Genomic DNA, 22,246 nt, shown 5'->3' with positions numbered 1-22,246 from the left:
CCCCCTGAAAACAGAATTTAGGATCCTGACCTCATGAGAATTTATTAGGTGATACTTCCTGAATAGAATCACAAAGGCTACAAGGAAAACAAGGGATTGAACTGGTGCACTATACAAATGAAGGCAGTGACTGTAATCACCACTGTTACTAATGCATTTTTGGCATTCCATAGAATCTTCTTCTGAAGAAGAGAGTCCTGTGCCGAGGAGGAGGTCCCAGTCATCACCACCTTATTCTACTATTGATCAGAATTTGCTGATTGACATCCATGTAGGTTTCCATCTTAAGTGTTTATGGCCATTTTTTCTACTTTTCCATTTGTTTTGACTTACATATTTGTGTCTTCACTAAAGGAAAGAAAAATTAAAGAGTTTAGGGTAATAAAATTAATCCTTTAAAGATAGATTTCCCTTTCTATGTTAGCATACACAAAATTAAAATCTAAAGCTCTTAACCAATCAGACATTTGTCTTTTTTCTTTTTTTCTTTTTTTTCCAGAAAATATTCAATTTTCACTTTTTGTGTCAGAATATATTTGAGAGAAGCATAATAAAGAGCAATTTGTACTAGCTGACCTCAGATTAAGAGGTTAGATGCTCAATTTTTGTTTCATTACATTCCTTGGATGATGAGGCAATGTATAAAATAAAACATTTAGCAAGAAATAAAATGCATACTGACTGTATAATTTTTAAAAGTTTCCAGCTCTTTTTACAGTATGCTTTCAGATCATTCTATTTTACTTTGTAATTACTCTTATGCTACCATACACACATCCCTTCCAGGTTGCCCAAAAGTTATACAACACATACCATACTTAAAATGTGGATTTATATTAATTTGCTTTTTATAAGTGCTTGAGATGCTTTAAGACAACTACAACATGTAAATTCAAAGCTGAGAAATTAACATACCAGTTTCAAGGGCTATATGTTAATCCCAATGTTAGGATAAAGCAAAAGGAAAAAAGTTACTGTATTTATAGAGCATCAAATCACCTGTTCTACTTTCCAGCTCCAAAAGCAAATGTCTACTCCTCAGCAGACAAGTAGGGGTAATAAAAATGTGAGTAAATTTTGCCCTGTGTGATCCAGAAAGGCCACTAATAATCACAGCCTGATGTTTGGATTTTAGCATCTCATCCTCACTAAAATTTTGGCTCTATCTAGTGAGTTAACATCTTTGTTTCAATTGAAAATATATTTTAAAATGTCGTCAGATTGGAAATTTTCCAATCTAGAAGAAAATAAAAAGCTGCTAAAGACTACATTAACCTTTCTTGTGCACACAGGTTCCAGATGGATTTAAAGTAGGAAAAATATCACCCCCCGTATACTTGACAAATGAATGGGTGGGCTATAATGCACTCTCTGAAATCTTCCGGAATGATTGGTTAACTCCTGCACCTGTCGTTCAGCCACCTGAAGAGGATGGTGATTATGTTGAGCTCTATGATGCTGGTGCTGATACTGATGGTGATTCTAATGATGCTTTTGAAGATACCTTTGACCATGCCAATGGCAATGATGACTTGGATAACCAATTTTATCAGGATGATGATGTCTATAAAGACTATGATGATAATGACAATGATGATTCTTTTTATGACACAGAAAATAATCGTGATGTGCCTAACTGGCCAAGGTTGGTTTTTATGGATTACTTATTCCACCTATATTTTATAACTTGAGAGCTATTTGTATCTTTGGTTTATTTTCAAAATTTACTACCAAGAGGGTGGATACATTTCACTTGCTTATTGCTAAATGGTTTGATTGTCAATAATAGATTTCAAATTGTTCTAATGCAGAACATCAATGTTTGCATCATTTGTGTACCTTAAAAATTAGCAGTCCAAAAAAATTAGCAGTCAAATATTTTTTAGTTTTTTTATAATTGGAATTTTCTGGATGTTTCTGTTATAATTAATGTCACTGAATCATCTTACCCTATAAAACCATAGTGACTGTGAGAAATGGGGTGGCAAAGGAAGTATACAACCTAACTGTAAGATGAAGCTCTGGTATTTGCCAAAATAGCTATGCTTTTCTCCAACAGTTAAGATAGCATCACATATATAATAAATTTAAGATGTCTGGTTAACTGATGGAGAAATTAACAAGATCTCTTTGGGTTTTTTTTCCAACTAAAAAAATCTAACAGTAATTCCATTGCCACATAAATTTACTTTTAGAATTACCACAAGTGCATGTGTTTAATGTCTCTTATGCAAAAAATAAAGAGCATTGAGACATTTTATTAAGCTTGATATTTTTAGAAACTAATTAAATGACTATCATAGCTCTACAAAATATGAGGCCTATATTACTGAACTTCTTGGTGGACGTAGTAGACCAATGGGATTTATAGCAAAGAGGTCATCAGTACACATGTTAGAAAATCAAGGCACCTGTTAACATTAACATAAACTAGATATATTGTGAGAAAAATTATTTAAGTGTATTGTGACTGAGCTTAAAATCTAAGCTTAATCATTTAGGTTGCTGTGAAGTTGCTAATTCATGAAGTAGTCTATTATTTAAGAAAAAACACATATTCTTGCTACTAACCCTGTGTTCCTAACAAAGAATGCAAGTTATAGTCCCTCTGCCATTGAAATGTAGCCAGAAAATGGACATTAGGTATGGATTACTCATTAATTCAGTATTTAAGATTGATAGGCCGTTGTAGCATTTTTATTGTCTATATTAGTGTTTTCAGCCTTTAAAAAAAATCTCACGGCACAGTGGAACCTATAGTTAAACTTCCGTGGCACACTTATGTTGATCAAAAAAATAGTTTTAAAAAGAATATACTTATGTACTTTGAATGTCTTTTGAAAATAATTTAATTCGTGATCTTTAAAAATTTTCATGGCACACCTAAGATTCTCTCATAGCACACAAGTTTGCCATGGCACACCAGTTGAAAATCACTGATCTGTTATCATACCAATGGCTATATCATAGCCACATAGCTAAGGCATGTCTGGACATAGTGGATGTATATAAGGCGCATGCCAATTCTGTTACATTTACTAACTTTCAAATGTGTTTTTATTGGGTGGCTTTCTTTCATTAATTGGTGCTTCTTATTAGGGCAAGCTATCGCAGAGATGGAAGCTACAAGCAAGATGGTAGTGATGGAAGAGAAGTCTACAGAAGCTACAAAAGAAGCTACAAAAGCTACAGTAGACACTATGGAGGAAGTGCAGCCAGTGGGGCCAGTATGGCCACTGGAGACCAGGAAGGATATGAAGCCAATATAGGCAGTGGAAGAAACAGCAGGGATAATGCAGGTCAGGGAGTCAGTGGGACCAATGAAAATGATGGAGCACTTGAACTAAGTGGAAGAGAAAATCGCTCAGGGAGACGTGGTCCAAGACTGGAGAGACTTGTGTCCCTGGACTTTGAACATCAACAGGAGGTAGGCACAAAGGAGTATGAACTACTCTCATGGTGAATTCATGTTTCTTTATGTGACATGTAGCATTTTCAGCCATTCCAAATATATTTTAGTCTTATACCCCAAAGCCATAAATATTTCTAATTGTAGATGTATAGATAGATTCTTACTACTTCTCATCTATATGGTTCCCATTTCTTTCAAGGGACAACAATTTCTACTTGTTTGCCTTTATTACTCAGATCACATGTGGAGTAGTCTCTTAACACATACAATTTTTTAAAGGTTAAATATTTTTGATTAACACTTAATAATTATAATCTTTATGGGGTATAGAATAGTATTTCAGAACATACAATGTATAGTGACCAAATCAGGATATTTAGCATACTCATCATCTCAAACATTTATCATTTCTTTGTGATGGGAGTGTTCGAAATCCCCTCTTCCAGCTATTTGAAATATACAATAAATTATTGTTAACCATATTACCCTACAGTGCTAGAGAACACTGTAACTTATTCTTTCTACTTAACTATAATTTTGTATCCTCTGAACAAACTCACCTTATGTGTCCTCTCCTCTCCTCTTCCCAGGCTCTAATTACCACTATTCTATTTTACTTATATGCAATAAACTTTTGTAGCTTCTGCATGTAAGTGAGAACTTATAATTTTCTTTCAGTTCCTGGTTTATTTTATGTAAATGATGTTTTCCAGATTAATCCATGTTGTTGATAAGGACAAGATTTCATGATTTGTTATGGCTGCATAGTATTCCATTATGTCTAAAAGCCACATTACTTAATCATTCATCTGTTCAGGGATACAGCTGATTCCTTATCTTGGCTCTTATGAATAGTGCTATAGTAAACATGGGATGGTGATATTTCTTCAGTGTACTGATTTCCTTTCCTTTGTGTGTGTGTGTATATACCCCGTAGTGGAACTGCTACATCATATGATAGTTCTATTTGTAGCTTTTTGAGGAAACACAATATTGTTCTCCATTCCTACCAAAAGTATGTAAGAGTTTCCTTCTCTCCACATCCTCACTGGTATTTGTTATATTTTTGACTTGATAATAGCCATTATAATTGAGGTGAAAGGATGTCTTATTGTGGTTTTGATTTGCTTTTCCCTACTGATCACTGATGTGTTAAACATTTTTTCATGTATTTGTTGACCATCTGTATGTCTTTCTTTAAGACATGTCTATTCACATCATTTGCCCATTTTCTAATCTGATTATTTGCTTGTTTTCTGTTGAGTTGTTTGAGTTCTTTGTGTATTCTGGATTTTAATTCTATATTTGATGAATGGTTTACAAAAAATATCTCTCATTCTGCAGGTTGTCTCTTAACTGTGTTAATTGTTTCTTTTCCTGTGCATACACTTTATAATTTGATATAATCCCATTTGTCTATTTTTGCTTTTGTTGCCTGTGCTGTTGAAATTCTATTCATAGTCTTTTACAAGATGCAGACCACTGTCCTGAAGCATTTTTCATATGTTTTCCTCTAGTAGTTTTATTGGTTTGAGTCTTAAATTTGTATTTAATCCATTTTGAGTTGATTTTATGTAAGATGGGAGATGGGAGTCGAGTGTCATTCTACTGCATAAAGATATCCAGTTTTCCCAGCATCCTTTATTAAAGAGAAATTTTCCCCCAAAGAATATTTTGGAATATTTATCAAAAATCGATTGGCTATAAATATGTGGATTTTTTCTAGATTCTTTATTTTATTCCAAAGGTCTCTATGTCTGTTTTTGTGCCACAACAATGCTGTTTTTGGTTACTATAGTTTTGTAGTGTATTTGATTGCATGGACCAGTAAATCTGGTAGCGTGATGCTTCCTACTTTGTTCTTTTGGCTTAGGATTGCTTTGGCTGTTTTGTATTTACATATGAATTTTAGGATTTTTTTCTTTTCTGTGAAAGATTTTATTGGTATTTTCATAGGGATTTCATAGATCACTTTGGGTAATATGGTTATTTTAACAATATTAATTCTTCTATTTTGTGAACACAGGATACCTTTTCTTTTTTGTGTGTCCTGTTCAGTTCCCTTTATCAGTGTTTTATAGTTTTCATTGTAGAGATTACTCACCTTCTTAGTTAAATTTATTTCTGGGTATTTTATTTCTCTGCTAGCTATTGTATACACAAGTGCATTCATGATTTGTATTTTATCTACTTCGTTGTCAGTGTATAGAAATGCTACCCACTGATTTTTGTTTATTGATTTATATACTGCCACTTTAATGAATTTGTTTATCAGTGATAAGTTTTTTGTGAACTCTTTGTATTTTTTCTATATATAAGATTATGTAGTTTTCAGAAAAAAACAATTTAACTTCCTCATGTTCAAGTTGGATGCCTTGTCTTTTTTCTCTTGCCTAATTGTTCAGATTAGGATTTCTAGTACTATGTTGGATAAGAGTGGTGAGAGAGGGCATCCTTGTTCAAGTTCTTAGAGAAAAGACTTTTAGCTTTTTCCCATTCAGTGAGATGTTTGCTGTAACTTTGAAATATATGGCCTTTTTTTATGTTGAGGTATATTCTTTCTATACCTAATTTTTAGGAGTTTTATTGTAAAAGAATGTTTATTCTTGTTTATCAGATTTTTTTGGGGGGGGGCATTTCTTGAGAGGATCATGTGATTTTCTCCTTTCTGCTGCATCCTGCATTTCCATGCTATTCAGAGACCTTGCCACTCCCTCACTGCATGCTAATGCTCTCCCTAAGACTCTTCCATCACATTTTAGCTGCTCATTAGTTCTCTTGATCTTTTTTTTGTAAGAGGATGAGCACCAGTCACTTTAATCAGCTTGCTGAAGTCACTCTAACAAGACCCAGTTGTTTTTTTTTTTTTTTTCTGGGAAGTTTTTGTTTTATTACAGTAACATAAAATATGCCATATCAACAATTTTTAAGTCTACAAATTAATTTCATTTAGTACATTCACAGTGTAGTGCAACCTTAACCTCTATCCATTTCCAGAGCTTTTTTATCATCCCAAACAATTAAACAGTCAGTTCCCAGTTCCCCCTCCCCTTCCCCCTAGTGAATTAGTCATCCTCATGAGAATATTATCTTTTACTTTCCAAGGCAGAAATATATATTCCTTCCTTGTGCTTGAAAACATTTTGCCCATAGTTCCAGTTATGACATTGTAGCTTAGTTACTTATTTGCTTTTTCTGTCACACTAGATTATAAACTCTTGAAAAGAGGGAACTATATATAATCCAACCTTAATTCTTTTTCTCCCAGCTCATTCGACCTCAGTGTCTATGTCTAACCTAAGACATGTGCTATAATAGGCACACAAGAATTATGAAAGTAATCAATAAAAGAAAGAAAAAAGAAAAAAAGGCAGAAGGAAATCCTCTAAATGATTTCCAATGGGAAAATAGTATTGGTGGTTAAACATCTATAGTAGAATCAACATAGTTGACCACCTTCTTAAGATGACCTAATTTTTATAGAATAGACATATACCACAAATATGCATCACTAAAATAGGCCTAGTTTCTTACATTGACCAGTTTGTTACAGCTCTGTGGGTGGTCAACTTATAGAAGTTTTGCTGTCTGTCTAGCTACCTTAATTAAAAACATTAAAACAGGATGTCCCATCATAGGTTTCATAGCATATCTCCAGTTATCTTAAGGAATGTTTTGGAAATTTGTAGAATGAATGGATCTTCCTTTTATTTTAATTTATGAAAGACATGCTGCCATACCACACTTCTGTGGTTGGAAAGGTCATAAAAACCAGTTTTTGACAGGGTGGCACAACTCTCTTGGTGCCAAGAATCACTGTTTTGACACAAAGGGCTTATCTACAAGCTTACCACAAATAGTTGGTATGTTTTACCACACGATATGGTATTCCACATAAAGTGTCATATTTTGTCACCGTTATCTTTGAGTATCTTTTCTGTAAGAATGGAAGCAGGGTAGGTTTTAAGTGAGGCATATTCACTCTTGAATTTGCGTTGGTTGATTTTCTGCCATTTGCATTGTCATTAGAAAATCTCCCTGTAGGTTTTTCACATTCCTGGTTTTGTGAAGGTGCCTTAAAGCAGTAGAACAGATATTCCCACACTGTGCTTTTTTTGTTTTTCAAAAGGCTATTCAGCATGGCATAGCTGAATGTATGTTTTGGAATCAAACAGGCTTTGGCTTCAAACTCTGGTTCTCCTACCTACTAGCACTATCATATTGAATAAATTATTTAACCTTTCAAAACTTTAGTTTCCTTGTAAGTAAATTGGAGATAATTATACTTATTTGTTGGGTATGATGAGGATTCATGAAGATATGTAAATAAGATACACAGTGCTTGGTATATGGTAAAAATTCCACAAATGTAAGGTCCCATATCATACAATTGGAGACTTAAAAGTTCCTTGCATTTTTCCTCTGATATCACTGGTCTCAATAATTGGTTACTTCTGTCTCTCCTGATGAAACTGTTGAGTTTTTCTAGTAAATGAGGATTTTATTAGAATGTAGATGTTACACATCTTCCATTCTATTTTGCAAATAACCGCTAGGTACATTCTCCCTCTGACAATCTCCTAATAAAAGAAAAACTGGTTTCTATCCTCTTTTAGGAACCAGGCCATGGAAGTGAAATTTCAAACGTCATTGCCTCAGGTGCTGCATCCCCAGCACCTGATGATGAGAGTGACAATAGGTACATAGGGGAATCATCATCAACACCATCAGATTTTTCCGCTGCCTGCTCTTCTCCTTCCACCGGTTTCAGGAGGTCTGCTGATGATGACGTTGACAGTGCCATCTGTGAGTGTACTTAACATAATCTGTAAATGCTTCTATCTGTTCATATATTAAATAGTGTTTAACCACTGGTTCATGATAAGAATCAAATCATTCTGATCTTTAGTTTTCAAAAATTCAGGTTAACATATGCTTTTTAAAAAATCTACACTTCACTGAATATCTATAGGACCTAAATCTGAGCTACAAATGAGAAATTGAGTCCTTCATCTGGATTGTTTTTTGTGTGTTCTAATCACGGTAACTTAAAATATCTTCATATTCAGCAATTTATTTTTAATCGCCAGAATTTGTGTTATCTGATAGTTTAGGAATTACTGAAATATCAAATAAAATGTAAATACAATGAAGGAAAAGAGTTTGTGTGTCTCATTTGTGGAAACACTCGCGTATATACGCGAGTGTATGGATGAGTAATTTCTCTGATTATTGTCCCCTTATTTCTTTACAGTATATGCTGGATTTGTGGAAGTGCCTGAGGAATCTCCTGATCAACCTTTTGAAGTCAATGTTAACCCACTTTGTGCCTCTTCTGCATATAAAAAACCACTAATCCACATGTATGAAAAGGAATTCACTTCTGAAATCTGCTGTGGCTCTCTGTGGGGTGAGTTGGATTTCCTAAAACCGAGTTGCTTTTTCAAAGAATATATTTTATCTATGTAGGTTTCAATGAAAAATCACAGACATAAAATATTTGTTTACTATACCAAATCATTACCAATTCAAATAAAAATATGTTCATGGTAGTTAATTTGCTCAGAATTGGTTTTGCTGATTTTTTTTTCACTCAGTGCAATTTGATGTTCAAACTGGTGCCCCCACTTTTTCATTATATATATTTAAAAAATTTTTTTTTGGTAGAGACAGAGTCTCATTTTATTGCCCTTGGTAGAATGCCATGGTGTCACACAGCTCACAGCAACCTCCAACTCCTAGACTTAGGCGATTCTCATGCCTCAGCCTCCCAAGTAGCTGGGACTACAGGCATATATATATTTTTAATTTGAATTAACTTGGTTAATGCATACAATTGGACTAGGTTATGGTTATTTGAAAATTTAAACTTAGTATTTTTAATTTAGGGTAGTGTTCAGTATGATACCTAAGGAGGTATTACAAGAATGATTTCTGCAGGATCTCGTTTTTGAAAGTCTTGAGGGTTTGTAAAGTTCCTTCTATAATGTCTTAACTTTGATAGACTTTATTCAGTCCTTTGTTTCATAAGAATTATAACCGCATTGGTAATGCTGAGACAACATTTTACCTTGATCCAGTCTGAATTATAAATGAAACAGAATAAATGAATGCAAGACTGTGGAAATCCAAAGTAAATGCCAATCTCTGATTTGCAATTTCATAGATTTTGCTTAATGTTTGAGGAAATAAAGGACAGGGTTTTAAATTACAAATAGAACAGGGTAGCAAACACAATTATATGGATTGAGGCACTAAGAAAAAATTGTCATCTCAAAGTTTTGCAAATTTAATGTATCAGACAACAAGAAAGCAGAAGTATTTCAGTTGGGCAACTATCCCAAAATGTAGTTAATATCTGGTCATTGATCTTTATAACTTGTAATTTTCTGTTTTGAAAAATAAAAGATTATAATAACAAATGTACTTCCCCCTCCCTTCCTGATTCTCTTGTGAGAAAAAGGTGAAGTTTCTAAATCGCCCTTGGCCATGAATTAGAGAACTGGTAAGGGCTAGAGTGGAAAAATGAAAGCAAACAGAAACTCTTGTCTTTTCTTCTTATACCCAGGGAGCACAGGTAGCCTCTAGGTGAAATGAAGACTCTGAAGTTTGTACCTCCATTACATTACTTGGCTGATTATCTTCTATGTCAGTTTATAGGGAAAAGCTGCCACAGTAATTTGAATTGTAACTTAACCTTAGTTTCATCTTCTGTTTCAGTTCTCTCATTTGGTCTTTGTGCTTAGGTTTGAACAAACAGAGCCAGCCAACAAATAAAATAGAGTGCATAAATTTAGATACATGTACGTAGGAACTAATTTCACAGGCATTTGGTGATATAAAAATGAAATATATGCATGAACACAGAATCATTTAATTTAAAAACAATTATTTACATATGTTTATCTCAAAAGCATTACCGTCCTTAGTTATGGTTACAAAAGAGAAATTAACTGTATTGAACTATTTGGGTATGCCAGACTAAAGATGCTTAATGGTAATTTTCAAAAAGGTTGATTAATTTTGATAAAATTTGAGCTACCACTAAAGGGCACATAAAAAGACGTGTGTGTGTGTGTGTGTGTGTGTACATATGAGTATATGTATGTGTGTGTGTATATATAGGGTAGCCATAAAGGTCGTGTACAATTTAAGATAGTGTGCAATGTAAAATTGCACGTGAACTTTATGGCCACCCTGTATATAAAGTTCTATTTGTGAGATGGCATGCTGGACACCAGCCAGTGGAATATTGCCAGAGGAAATACTCTTCGACATTTTCATATATTAAAATGAAAATTGTTCTGTTGAGAGAGTCCATGGTTAAACATTAACCCATAATAAGTCACCTTTACATAGATCAGCACACTGGAATAGCAAAAAAATAGTAATGTATGGTAATATAAATGCAGTTAAAAAAGATAGTCTGAGCTAATATAGTACCTTTCTTTTCCTGTATGAACAGGAGTCAATTTGCTGTTGGGAACCCGATCTAATCTGTACCTGATGGACAGAAGTGGAAAGGCAGAGATTACTAAACTTATAAAGAGAAGGCCATTCCGCCAGATTCAAGTCGTGGAGTCACTCAATTTGCTGATTACCATCTCAGGTTTGTTTAAGAACTAAAATTAGCTGAGTAATTATGTAGATTAATTAGACTGCAAACTGGGTTAAACACTTTGCCAGGTTAACGTGTTCATAGGAGAGTGCCTTAAATATGACCTTTAATTGGGGCACCAGATTTTCCTACTTATTTTTCTTACCTATTTACAGTTTAAACTAATTTCCTTTGATTATAATGAATCTAACCTAGGTTAGTGATAAAAAAAAAAACCCACCATTTGCATCCTTGTAGGTTCTTTCTAGAATAGCCTCCTAGAATGTCACAGCTCTAATTTTTGTCCATTCAATTGCATAAGACGACACCAACATTTACCCAATACCTTTCTTGTGATGTGTTACAAGGAACAAAGTGGACAGTAAGCAGATTAAAAAGAGACTTGTCCCTGGCACAGCCTTATTGTGTAAAGGCCTATAGTTAGAGTTATTAACAGTAACAAGAATGGATTCCCTAAAGCAGTGATTCTCAACCTTCCTAATGCTGCGGCCCTTTAATACAGTTCCTTGAGTTGCCACCCACAGGTTGAGAACCGCTGCCCTAAAGGCTTCTACACTTTTCCCTCGCGATAGTTGAACTTCTTCATTTTGACCAGTTAAAGCCTGAACCTCAGAATACCAGATATCAAGGAAATGAGTATGAAAAGTGATTGTTATTACCAAACAGGGCTTAGTATCATGAAAGAACTTGTATTAAAGGTGACGATAGACAAAAGATGACTGAAAGAATGAGGGGAAAATAAAATAAATCCTGTTTACTATTGAATAAAATGGTGCTAATCAATAATTTATACAAGTTTATATCTTTTTATAAAAATATAATATGTATTACATACAATTAGTGTGCAGTTGCTGTGTTGCACACTAATGTGTATATTCCTGAAATGATTAAGTTTGTGTTAAGTTCTGGATAGAGGAAAAAATCTTTTAAAGATATACTCAGACTTCGTGAATTTTTTTAATCACATTTCGTGTTAATTGGTTTATATTTGAGGTACACAGAAGGACCATTTATTTTTTGAAAGGGTCTGGGTGGCTTAGAGACTATATATCTGGATAACAGATTTCTTTACCTTTTTATCTAGTGTTCTGTAACTCAGATGTTCCCTTCTTTAATGCTTGAGCTTCTCTCATAATGGATTATTTTGCATGGAATAGCACTGAGACCCTCAGTATAGGAGGAAACTCAACAGTCTGAAGCACAAATTTACCATTTAAGAATTGACTGGTCATAGACATAGATATCTGAACCCTAACACTGCTTTGAAAATGTTAGGTAAAAACATATCAGTGACCTAAATAAGAATCCTATTGTTGGGCCTAGAAATCTTGAAATAATAAAGCCTACAAGCGACAAAGAAAAAGGACTGTAAAGTCCCTAGATAGGAAGAGAGATGTGCAATTTTAATAGCTTGTGTTTCCTAACTAAATTGTAAGCATTTGATGAGATCTGCAATTAGGAAATGAATTTTAAAGATAAATTAAGTTAAGGAAAAAGTAAGAATACTTGTTCAACTATTTTATAAGCATGCTGCAATGACAAAACACAAAACGGACTCATCCTCAGACATCCCTTTCATATACGGTACACACACTACCAGGGACAGCTTCTAGGACTCTGAACCTCAGAGGTGTCATGACTTAGTGAAAAGCCAAGTCACAAAGGAATGGATGGTAATTCTGTTGCCTATGTAGTGGCTGTCTTAACCTGTACCAGAGAAATATTCTAGATCCACTTCAGACAGGCACATAGATAGCTGGTAGACATTTTGGCTGTATTGTGGAAGTGAGAGACTAGGATAGACTTTGCTATCACTTTTCTAAACCCTGAAGGGAAGATTCGGATGCAATGTAGTTTTTAAAAAATGCATTTTACTTCCATGAAAATATTTGGTTAAAGAGGCAAAATAATTTTACCTTTTGTTCTTCGCACATATGAAAAGAAAGATAGACTGAATTGGAGAACTGTATTTGTTCTTATTTATCAGGCCGTAAGAACAGACTTCGGGTGTATCATCTGACCTGGCTGAGAAACAAGATTTTGAATAATGATCCAGGAAGCAAAAGAAGGCAAGAGGAAATGCTGAAGACAGAGGACGCCTGCAAAGCTATTGATAAGTTGACAGGCTGTGAACACTTCAGTGTCCGTAAGTCATATTTCATGTTAACGATAGCTATATAAATTTTGCGTCCTTTCATTTGGTGAAATATGTAAGTAATTATGAAAGGCAAAATAGAGAAAGGAAAGAATTTACAACTCCAAATACAAAGATGCGTGAACTTCATTGCAACATCATCCAGCTCTTCTAGGCTACCATCTTGGCTGTTTTTTGAGAAATACAATTGTCTGAAATAGCTATTGAAGTTACATTTGGTTTGCTCTTTCACCTTTTTTCCCTTTCTAGTCACCCCGAATATTCCAAATAAACCGATTTTTGTCCTGCCTCTGTAAAACCCTAATTTAACTTTTACAAATATCAGTATCCTATGGGGCTCTCCAATTTGCATGTAGCTTCAGCTGTATAAATGGTCTTTATGTATCTTCACCAACCTGCAGAAACTCAGGGGACATTTTCTTTCTTTGGCACAGGAAAATAGAATCCCTTTATATCGACCAGGAAACTTTATGATGAATCAAAAAGAAAATTATCCTATGATCCACTGACTCTTGTCCTTACTGTCAATATTCATGCGTATAATCACTATTTTCTGTCTGATTAGAGTGTTTTCATATCCCTTTATCTCTTCACAGTCATCTATCGGGTAATGGTTTAACAGCTCCCGGGACTCAGAATCCTGCCATAACTATCAGCATCTGTGAAGTTAATGTCATCCCATTCTGTTCTATTTCTGAAGCAAAAACCTGCTCAACCCTCAGCCGTCTTTTGCTTCTTTCCTTCTTTATTAATTGCCCCTTCAGACAGCACTGATGGCATAAGTGGGAGATAGCTAGAATCATATGAATTGCAACCAGATATTTCCGCTTGACCATTTTGTTCTGCAAATAAAGTGGCTTTCTCAGGACACGTTTTCACATGGGTGTGTATGAACACTTACACCATTAAAGGGAGAAATTAGTAGCCAGGTAATTTAAGCATTAAATAAATACATTATTTTTACTACTTCCTTCCAAATAATTTATGCAAATTTGAAATCTCCTCGGGTAAAAATTATCCTTAGTTGTTAACCCAGGAGTTTATATAGGAAAACTACTTCTGACTGCTTTGTAAATTTTTAGTACAATAAGCTATAGTCAGAAAGGTAGTCATCTTGAAAATCTGCGCTCTTCGTAAGAGAATGGACTAGTTAAGTTCGGTGTTCCAGTTTGCCCTAGATCTTGGAATAACCAAAAAACATTTGTCTCACTGACAGGTGGAACAGTAGCATCTTCACACAGGAGGACAGCAACAGATCATACTTGCCTCCTATTTTTATTGCCTTCCAAGACCCACAAAACAATGAACTGGAACCAATTATGGCCTTGCATTAAATATATAGGAAATAGTTGCTTAACAGAGAATTCCTTTGTTTGTTGGGTTTTTTTTAAACATGTTCTCTTGATCTACTTGTGAACAATATAAAAGAATATGAAAGAGTAAGCTAGATTCAGATAAATGAGGGGGAGAGAAGTAGATTGATGGGTAGAGAGAGGGTCTCGCTATGTCTATCCCAGCCAAGGAAGAGGGATTTTACTGCAAAATATAAATCTGTCAAGTTCCATAAGAACAAAGGGCTAGCTCGGCATTTTTAAAATGCTTTTTATTTAATCTTTTCAAATATCCCTATTGAAATAATTTACATACCAGAGATATACCCAATTAAGCACACAATTTAATGGATTATTAGTATGTTTATGGAGTTGTACAATCATCGCCATCATCTAATTTTTATCACTCCCAGAAGAAACTCCATATCCCTTAGTGGTCATACCTTGTTCTATCCCTCTTCCCTTATCTTCTTCCTCTCACAGTCCCAGGTAACCATTGATCTACTTTCTTTTTCTATAGATTTACTTCTTCTGGACAATTAATATAAATCAAACCATACATTCTGTGTTTTTCTGCGACAGACTTACTTAGGACAATGCTTTCAGGGTTCATACATGTTGTAACACATACAACATGTACCAGCACTTCCTCCTCTTTTATTGTCGAATAGTATTACGTTGTATGGATATACCACATTTTGTTTATCCAGGCATTAGTTGGTGACATTTTCACTTTTTTCACTTGTGACTTGTGTGCTATTAAAAATACTGCTACTATGAACATTTTCATACATCTTCATATATGGGTATGTATGTTTTCTTTTTTCTTGGATACTACTCTTAAGACTCTTTCCCAGTGGCTGTACCATTTCAAATTGACATCAATAATGTACCAGAGCTCCGTCTTCTCTGCATCCTCGTGAACACATGTAGATATCTGTCTTTTGATTCTCACCATCCTAGGGTGTATAAAGTGGGATCTCATTATAGTTTTGACTTGCATTTCCCTGATGATTAATACTGTTCATGTGTTTAGTGGCCATTTGTATATTGTCCTTGGAGAAATGTTTATTCAAGTCCTTTTCCTATTTTTTAATTGGTTTGCTTGTCCTTTTGCTGTTGAGTTGTAAACTTTCTTTACATGATCTATAGACTATTTGTAGACTATTATCTGAATATAATTTGCAAGTATTTTGTCCCATTCTGTAAATTATATCATTACTTTCTTTATAATTTCCTTTGATGAAGCCTGATTTATTCTTTTTTTTTTCTTTTGTTGCTTATACTTTAGTGTCAAGATATGAGAATCTATTGTCATATTCAGTATCATCAAAATTTATTCTTATGTTTGCTTCCCAGAGTTTTATCGTTTTAGCTCTTATATTTAGGTTTTTAATCCACTTTGAATTCATTTTGTATGTGGCATGAGATTTGGGTTACAACATCATTATTTTGCTTAGGGATATTTAGTTGTCCTAGCACCATTTGTTGAAAAGGCTAGTCTTTCCCTATTGAATGGTGTGGCACCATTGACCATAGATGTACGGGTTTATTTGTCATCTCCCAATTCTATTCCATTGATTTTGCGCTCATTTTAATGTCAGTATCATATTGTTTTGATTACTTCAGTTTGTAGTGATTTGAAATTTGGGAGTCTTCCAATTTTGATCATCTTTTTCAAGATTTTTTGGCTATTCAGAGCCTCTTGCAATTCCATGTAAAATTTAGGATCAGCTTTTCCATTTATACAATAAACGGCCATTGGGATTTAACAGGGATTGCATTGAATCTGTAGAGACTTCTTGGATAGTATTGCTATCTTAAATATGTTAAATCTACACCCCATCTATGAATACAGGAATTTTTTCCCATTTATTTTGTTCTTCTCTAATTTCTTTCATCAATTTTCTATAGTTTTCAGTATTCTTGGAAGCTAATGCCTGCACTTCATAAAATTGTATAGCAATATTGCCACCTTTTGGGGGCATCAGATTGTAACCAAATAGCTTTTCTAAAAATATACTATCTGTGGTCTTACATTGTGTTTATGACATTTTTGATGAAAATAAAAATACTTCAGGGTTCTTATTAACTATATGGCATTGTTACATCTTTATATTTTATCATTATAGTCCAACATGAAGAAACGACCTATATTGCAGTTGCTTTGAAATCATCAATTCACCTTTATGCATGGGCACCAAAGTCCTTTGATGAAAGCACTGCTATCAAAGTGAGTAATCTCCTTTTCATTTAGATCACAGTTTTCCTTTTTAGAAGAAATTGTAAACAGGACAGTATTTTGGAATACAGATGCATTCTTCTATAATTAATGTAATTTGAATATATCATGTTAATAATTATCGTTTAACCCTTTTCTAGACAATTCACAGGCACCACAGCAAGGGAGAATGGGAGGGAAATTCCTGACCCCTCCCCTTACAGGACTTCCCCATCAGCTCCTCACTCCTAATTCCTGTAGTCAACATGAAGACCTTCTCTTCTAGTGCCCAAACCCAGGCTTTGGGTTCCACACCCAATGACTTGAAGCTAAGAAAGTCCCTGTTCTCTCTTAGTGGGGGGTGGAGAGAAGAGGGAAGGTAAGGAAAGGTATGGCAAAGGTAGAAGAGGCAACCCATTGGAGGAAGGAGTGAAGAGAAAGTCTTTGCTCCATTACCATGATTACAATAGGTGAGGGTGGGAAGGAACTGGGTGGGCCCATATTCCTTCTAAGCTGAAACTCTAGACACATTTCTCTCTAGAATTATTGCAAGGCATTGTGGTTAGGCTTACCAGTACTCTTTCAACCTTTATTATGGTTTAACTGAACTTCTATGGCTCAGCCACAGAAAGTAAATATTCAGTGTCCCAAACAATTAAGCTGATGATGATTTTTTAAAACCACATCCCATAAAGTGCATACTGTTTTCATCTGGAGTAACTGATTTACAATGCTACAGAATTCCACTTAAACCTGATTATTTTGTATTTAATCTCTAGTAATGAGTGCTGATTAATGAACTGGTGGTATTCTATCAAGCCCAGTCCTGACCTCAAATATATATCAGAATCAGCTGGAGTATTTGTTAAAAGTTTAGATCTCAGACCCAACCCAGGCTAAACTAGTAGGTCTGGAGTCAGGGCTGGGAATCCACAATTTTAGCAGATGTTGCAGGTGATACTAAATTGGTTGGCCAATAGACAGGTTTTTTACAAAGCACTGATAGGGACACATCCTGATAAATGTCAGGAAGATATTTATGAAATGCTTTTGTATCTTAGATCAGGATCCATTTACATGGTATATGTTGTAGACCAAAACATCACATGTATACAGTAAAAGTGGGCTAATACTTATGACTGCCTCTCAATGTCTATTTGCAAAAGAACTATGTTCTTCTATAAATAGCACAGACAATTTATATATATATATATATGTTATATATATGCACATATATATACATATATACACACACACACACAGTGTGGGTCTGGCCTGAAACAAATCACATACCTGATCTGATCTCCCTAAATTGGGTCTTGGATCACCTGTCAGTATTTGGATATGGGTTTATTCTTGGATGTCTGATGATTGGTCAGAGTTGCCTGGTATGGAGCTGGAAAGCAAAGAGATATAAGTACCAAGACTCTGTCTAGCCTAATACACAGGTCCTGGTTTAAGTCCTCTCTCAGTTCTTGAATCTCATTTCATCACTACATTGTGATAAATCCTGTGATGCTAAGTCCTCTACTATGACTGGATCTTGGCATTGAATCCTATTTGGTCCCTTGTTTCCTTGGACTAGCAACCATAGGAGCCTGTAGTGCACCTAGTCTATGGTAGGTTAACATGTCTGGCCCTTTTCATTCCCTACCAAGTTTGCATTGATCAATCAGCAGACTCCGAAGGAGACTACATGTCCTATGAAGCCTATATACGAATACTGGCAAAAATACAGGCCGCTGATCCAGCGAACCGGTTTAAGAGACCAGATGAGCTCCTTCATTTGCTGAAGCTCAAGGCAAGGAACTTAAAGGCAGAAAACAGAGAGCAGGGCTCTTAATGATCGCAGCCAATTTGACATTTGAAAGAAAACTTAACATTTAGAACCTGAATATAATCATATCCTTGTTGTAGTAAAAGACCTAAGAAAAAATATAATACATAGATCTCTTAATACTTTATACTGTTAAAAAATCCAGTGAGGTTATATAAATTTATAAACCTGGCCAAAGAATGGGGGAAATTTTGCCTTTTGCCTTTTGCCTAGAATGTCATTTTTGGCCTTTTGGCCATATTTGGTTTTATATTCATAGGTATTTCCAACACTTGGTCATAAGCCAGTGACAGTTGACCTGGCTATTGGTTCTGAAAAAAGACTGAAGATTTTCTTCAGCTCCTCAACTGGATATCACAGCATCGATGCAGAATCTGAGGTTATGTCTGATGTGACCCTGCCGAATAACGTAAGATAACAACTTCAGATCCCTAGAAATTTTTGTATGCCTCTATCTCAATTTATAACAGTTTAAATGAATAGGTTTATAAAATGTGATTAACAGTATCTATACTGGAACTGAGACCTACAAGGTAAGTATACAGTGCCAGAAAGTGATCATGTACAAACAAATGTCACTGATGATTTCTTAGTCCACATAGCTGAATCTTTTTTGGCAGATAGATTTCATTTATCCAGCATAGTGTTTTCTTCTGTTTTCTTTGAATAAAATTTGCATTTAAATCTGGACTTCTACTGATAAACCAGAAGACCTGACAACATCAGGCCCATGTTACTATCAGGCCGTCATCGACTAGAACTGATGCATGCCTGCCTCCTTTTCAATGGGATATGTGCTCTACATTCTCAATCCATCCATCTTTCTGCATTTATAATAACTGGCCCTAAGAGCTATTTGGATTTATAGTCCTTGCTTTAGTTCTTCTGCTCTCCATAATGCATTAACAGTTTTTTAAAAAATATAACGCTGCTCTTATAGCATTGTTCTATGTATCTTCCTTCACTGTATTACTTTTACTGTGACATATAGTAAATTATAGTAAACTGTTCTCTTATATCAATTATAGTTGGAATTTCTGATCAAAAGGAATCACCATTTTAATAGCAAATGCATCTTGACTTTTCACTCAAATAATTACATATAGTGAAATAATAGCATAGCATCTAAAATAATGGATAGTTGCAAAAGTACTACACACACCATTTCAATAAAGAGTTCAAGCATAATATTCTCCCACACCATCTAAAATTTAATCCCACTGTATCCAAAATTTATTGGTAGAAATAATATCTGTTCTGCAAAAAAATATATTTAAAAAGGAGGCCTGAGCCAGCAGTTTCTCTGCTTTACCCTTTTCTAATTCCCAATTTGTATACAACTAAAATTTTAGCAGCTTAACATACAGAAAGTCCAGGAGAAAACTTCTATGTACTTTTAAATCACTGTAGTCATGTGATATTTTCAATAAGTTTCAGAATTATCTTCTACATCTCTAACAAATTACATAGACCAATTGTCAGGATGTTAGTGGAAACAATTTTTCAAGTCTTTTGGTCATGTTAATAATCATTAGTTGATCATCTAGGTGTTGCCCATGATTACATGGAAATCACCCTGTTAATAAGGTAGAAAATCCTGAACCAATCCCAGTCAAAGCTACTGAAATATGAGGTTAGGTTAATTTTAATATAAATATCATGTTACTCGTCATTTAAGAGTGTCTTAAATAGCTCTCTGCACCTTTATTGCCATATGACGTCAGATAGCCTTTATTTAGCATCTACTGTGATACTGAACATTGGAGCACTGGTCCAAGTTTATATTCAAGAAAGTTGAACCTTGTTTTCTACCTGACTAATAAGCAAGGAAAATTATTTCCTTTTTTTAGGATATAAAAGTGTATGAGTTTATTTTATATTTTAGAAGGAGAGAGGGAAGGAGGATAGAGAAGAGAGTGGGGAAAGAGAGAGAGAGAAGCAAGCAAGGAGGAAAGCTCAGGGAGACAGGATGACATCCCAAAGAAAGAAAGGAAGAATGCCCGTTGAAAATTATTTCCTTTATTTAATACATTTTTTATTTTTTTTAATTAAATCATAAACACATAGATCATTACACTGCAAGCTAGAATGAGAGAAGATGGGTTTTTAAAAATCATTTTATGACCTAATTAGGATACTTTATATATACATTCAAAAACAATTTTTAGCTAAATGCTCTTGTGTCTTGACCCATTAAAAGAGAAAGGAGTCCTACATCAGGGAGGGGAGGGTGTCCTCTGAAACAGAATGTACTAAAAATAATATTTTTCCAAGAGTGCTAGATTACAAAAGCTGTGATGCCACAAGGGAACTCTGTGTGCTAAAGAATATCTGGTTGCTTCAGGAATCATCCGAGAAGCAAGAGAATTACCTCGGAGGCTGTCGCAGCCGTTCAGTTTTATTCTAAATAGATTTTATCAAGAAAACCTTCTTTCTTGCGATTTCTTTTCCTCTCTTCCTCATCTCTTTTCTCGTTCAATTGCTCATGCAAGTGCCCAGGGAACGAATTAAAATTGCTTTTCGGCTCTGGATCCCTATTTTAGTTTTAAGGATTGTTGTTGCTGAGACATGGCCTCAAGCACTTGGCCTGAGTACGCTGGGTTTGGCAAGTATATAGTTTCTGACCTTTTTTTGTACTTGCTAATCTGGAGAAACAATAGAGAAAAACAATTTTTCGTTTCTCAGGGAAATACTGTTCATGTGACATTATCTGTAGTTTAAGCACATTTGTCACATTATTTTACGTGTCACGAAATTTAGAAATGTTTAGGTATTTCTTAGTATTTGCTATTATGTCACCTGGTATGTCTCTGAGTTTGAGCATTAAGTATATTTTAAATTATATTCATTAGATAAGTCCCACCTTTTTTGCAAAGTAATGATGACTGTTATATTTCAAGCTGTGAAAATATTATAAAGCTACTTGTCAGGATTTTAAGCTGAAGATATTTTTAGGTTAATTTTCTATTTCTGATTTGAAAGAATTCACTGATAACCAAGGATCATGCATATGTTACTTGATCTGCATATTCCTTATTAAAATGTTTGTTAAGGTGCCAAAATGAATCTTAAATTCAAGTCTGTAACCAGCAATGTTACTTCTAGCCCTTTACATAATACTTTATGCAATTTCAAGAAACTTCTCTGTGTTGGAAATATATCTCTGCTTTTTAAAAAACAAGGCTTTCTCCTTAATATGAAGAAGAACATTAAACAGTGATGATTTAATGATGTAAGGAAAGCAGCTCTTTACAGGTGTGGGATAGCATGCTTGAGAATTTGGAAATAGGTTTCTCTTCCCTTCTTGTGCTTGGAACCTCTTTTGGTCTTTACTGCTCAGCCAAGCTGCTTCAATTAAAGTAGTAGGGATAAAATAGTGGACATAGAAATCTTTATGAAACATAATTCCAGCCCCTGGAAATCATTGTATCACAGAATATCATCATTTTACCTGATGGCTTGGGAATTGGCATGATGCTTACCTTCAATGCGGAAGCCCTGTCTGCAGAAGAAAATGAACAACTCTTCAAGAAGATCCTTGACGTGTGGAAAGACATACCATCTTCCATAGGTATGTACAACATTTCTTTGTCCTTCAGATGATCCCGGAGAAACTTTTTGAGGGTAAAAAAATGTTTCCTAAGAAAAGGCTTCCTGATTTATATTACATCT

At 34.6% G+C, this 22,246-nt stretch overlaps 1 protein-coding gene across 1 annotated transcript in view; it reads left to right on the top strand.

Annotated features, from left to right (window-relative positions):
• Positions 1 to 22,246, top strand: part of NRK (Nik related kinase) — a 125,939-nt gene that overhangs the window by 97,624 nt on the left and 6,069 nt on the right. The window contains exons 17-27 of the mRNA XM_003801634.2: positions 174 to 271; positions 1,293 to 1,645; positions 3,100 to 3,427; positions 8,029 to 8,218; positions 8,667 to 8,822; positions 10,878 to 11,021; positions 13,018 to 13,176; positions 16,649 to 16,753; positions 18,396 to 18,538; positions 18,834 to 18,983; positions 21,986 to 22,145. Coding sequence (XP_003801682.1) covers positions 174 to 271; positions 1,293 to 1,645; positions 3,100 to 3,427; positions 8,029 to 8,218; positions 8,667 to 8,822; positions 10,878 to 11,021; positions 13,018 to 13,176; positions 16,649 to 16,753; positions 18,396 to 18,538; positions 18,834 to 18,983; positions 21,986 to 22,145 — 1,986 coding nt within the window. The remainder of the gene's footprint in view (positions 1 to 173; positions 272 to 1,292; positions 1,646 to 3,099; positions 3,428 to 8,028; positions 8,219 to 8,666; positions 8,823 to 10,877; positions 11,022 to 13,017; positions 13,177 to 16,648; positions 16,754 to 18,395; positions 18,539 to 18,833; positions 18,984 to 21,985; positions 22,146 to 22,246) is intronic.

This window comes from Otolemur garnettii, unplaced genomic scaffold, assembly GCF_000181295.1.
Source record: "Otolemur garnettii isolate 467f Iridium unplaced genomic scaffold, OtoGar3 scaffold00216, whole genome shotgun sequence".
In the NCBI taxonomy this organism is placed as follows: Eukaryota; Metazoa; Chordata; class Mammalia; order Primates; family Galagidae; genus Otolemur; species Otolemur garnettii.
The sequence above is the reverse complement of the archived record's forward strand: the minus strand, read 5'-3'. Positions and strand labels throughout refer to the sequence as shown.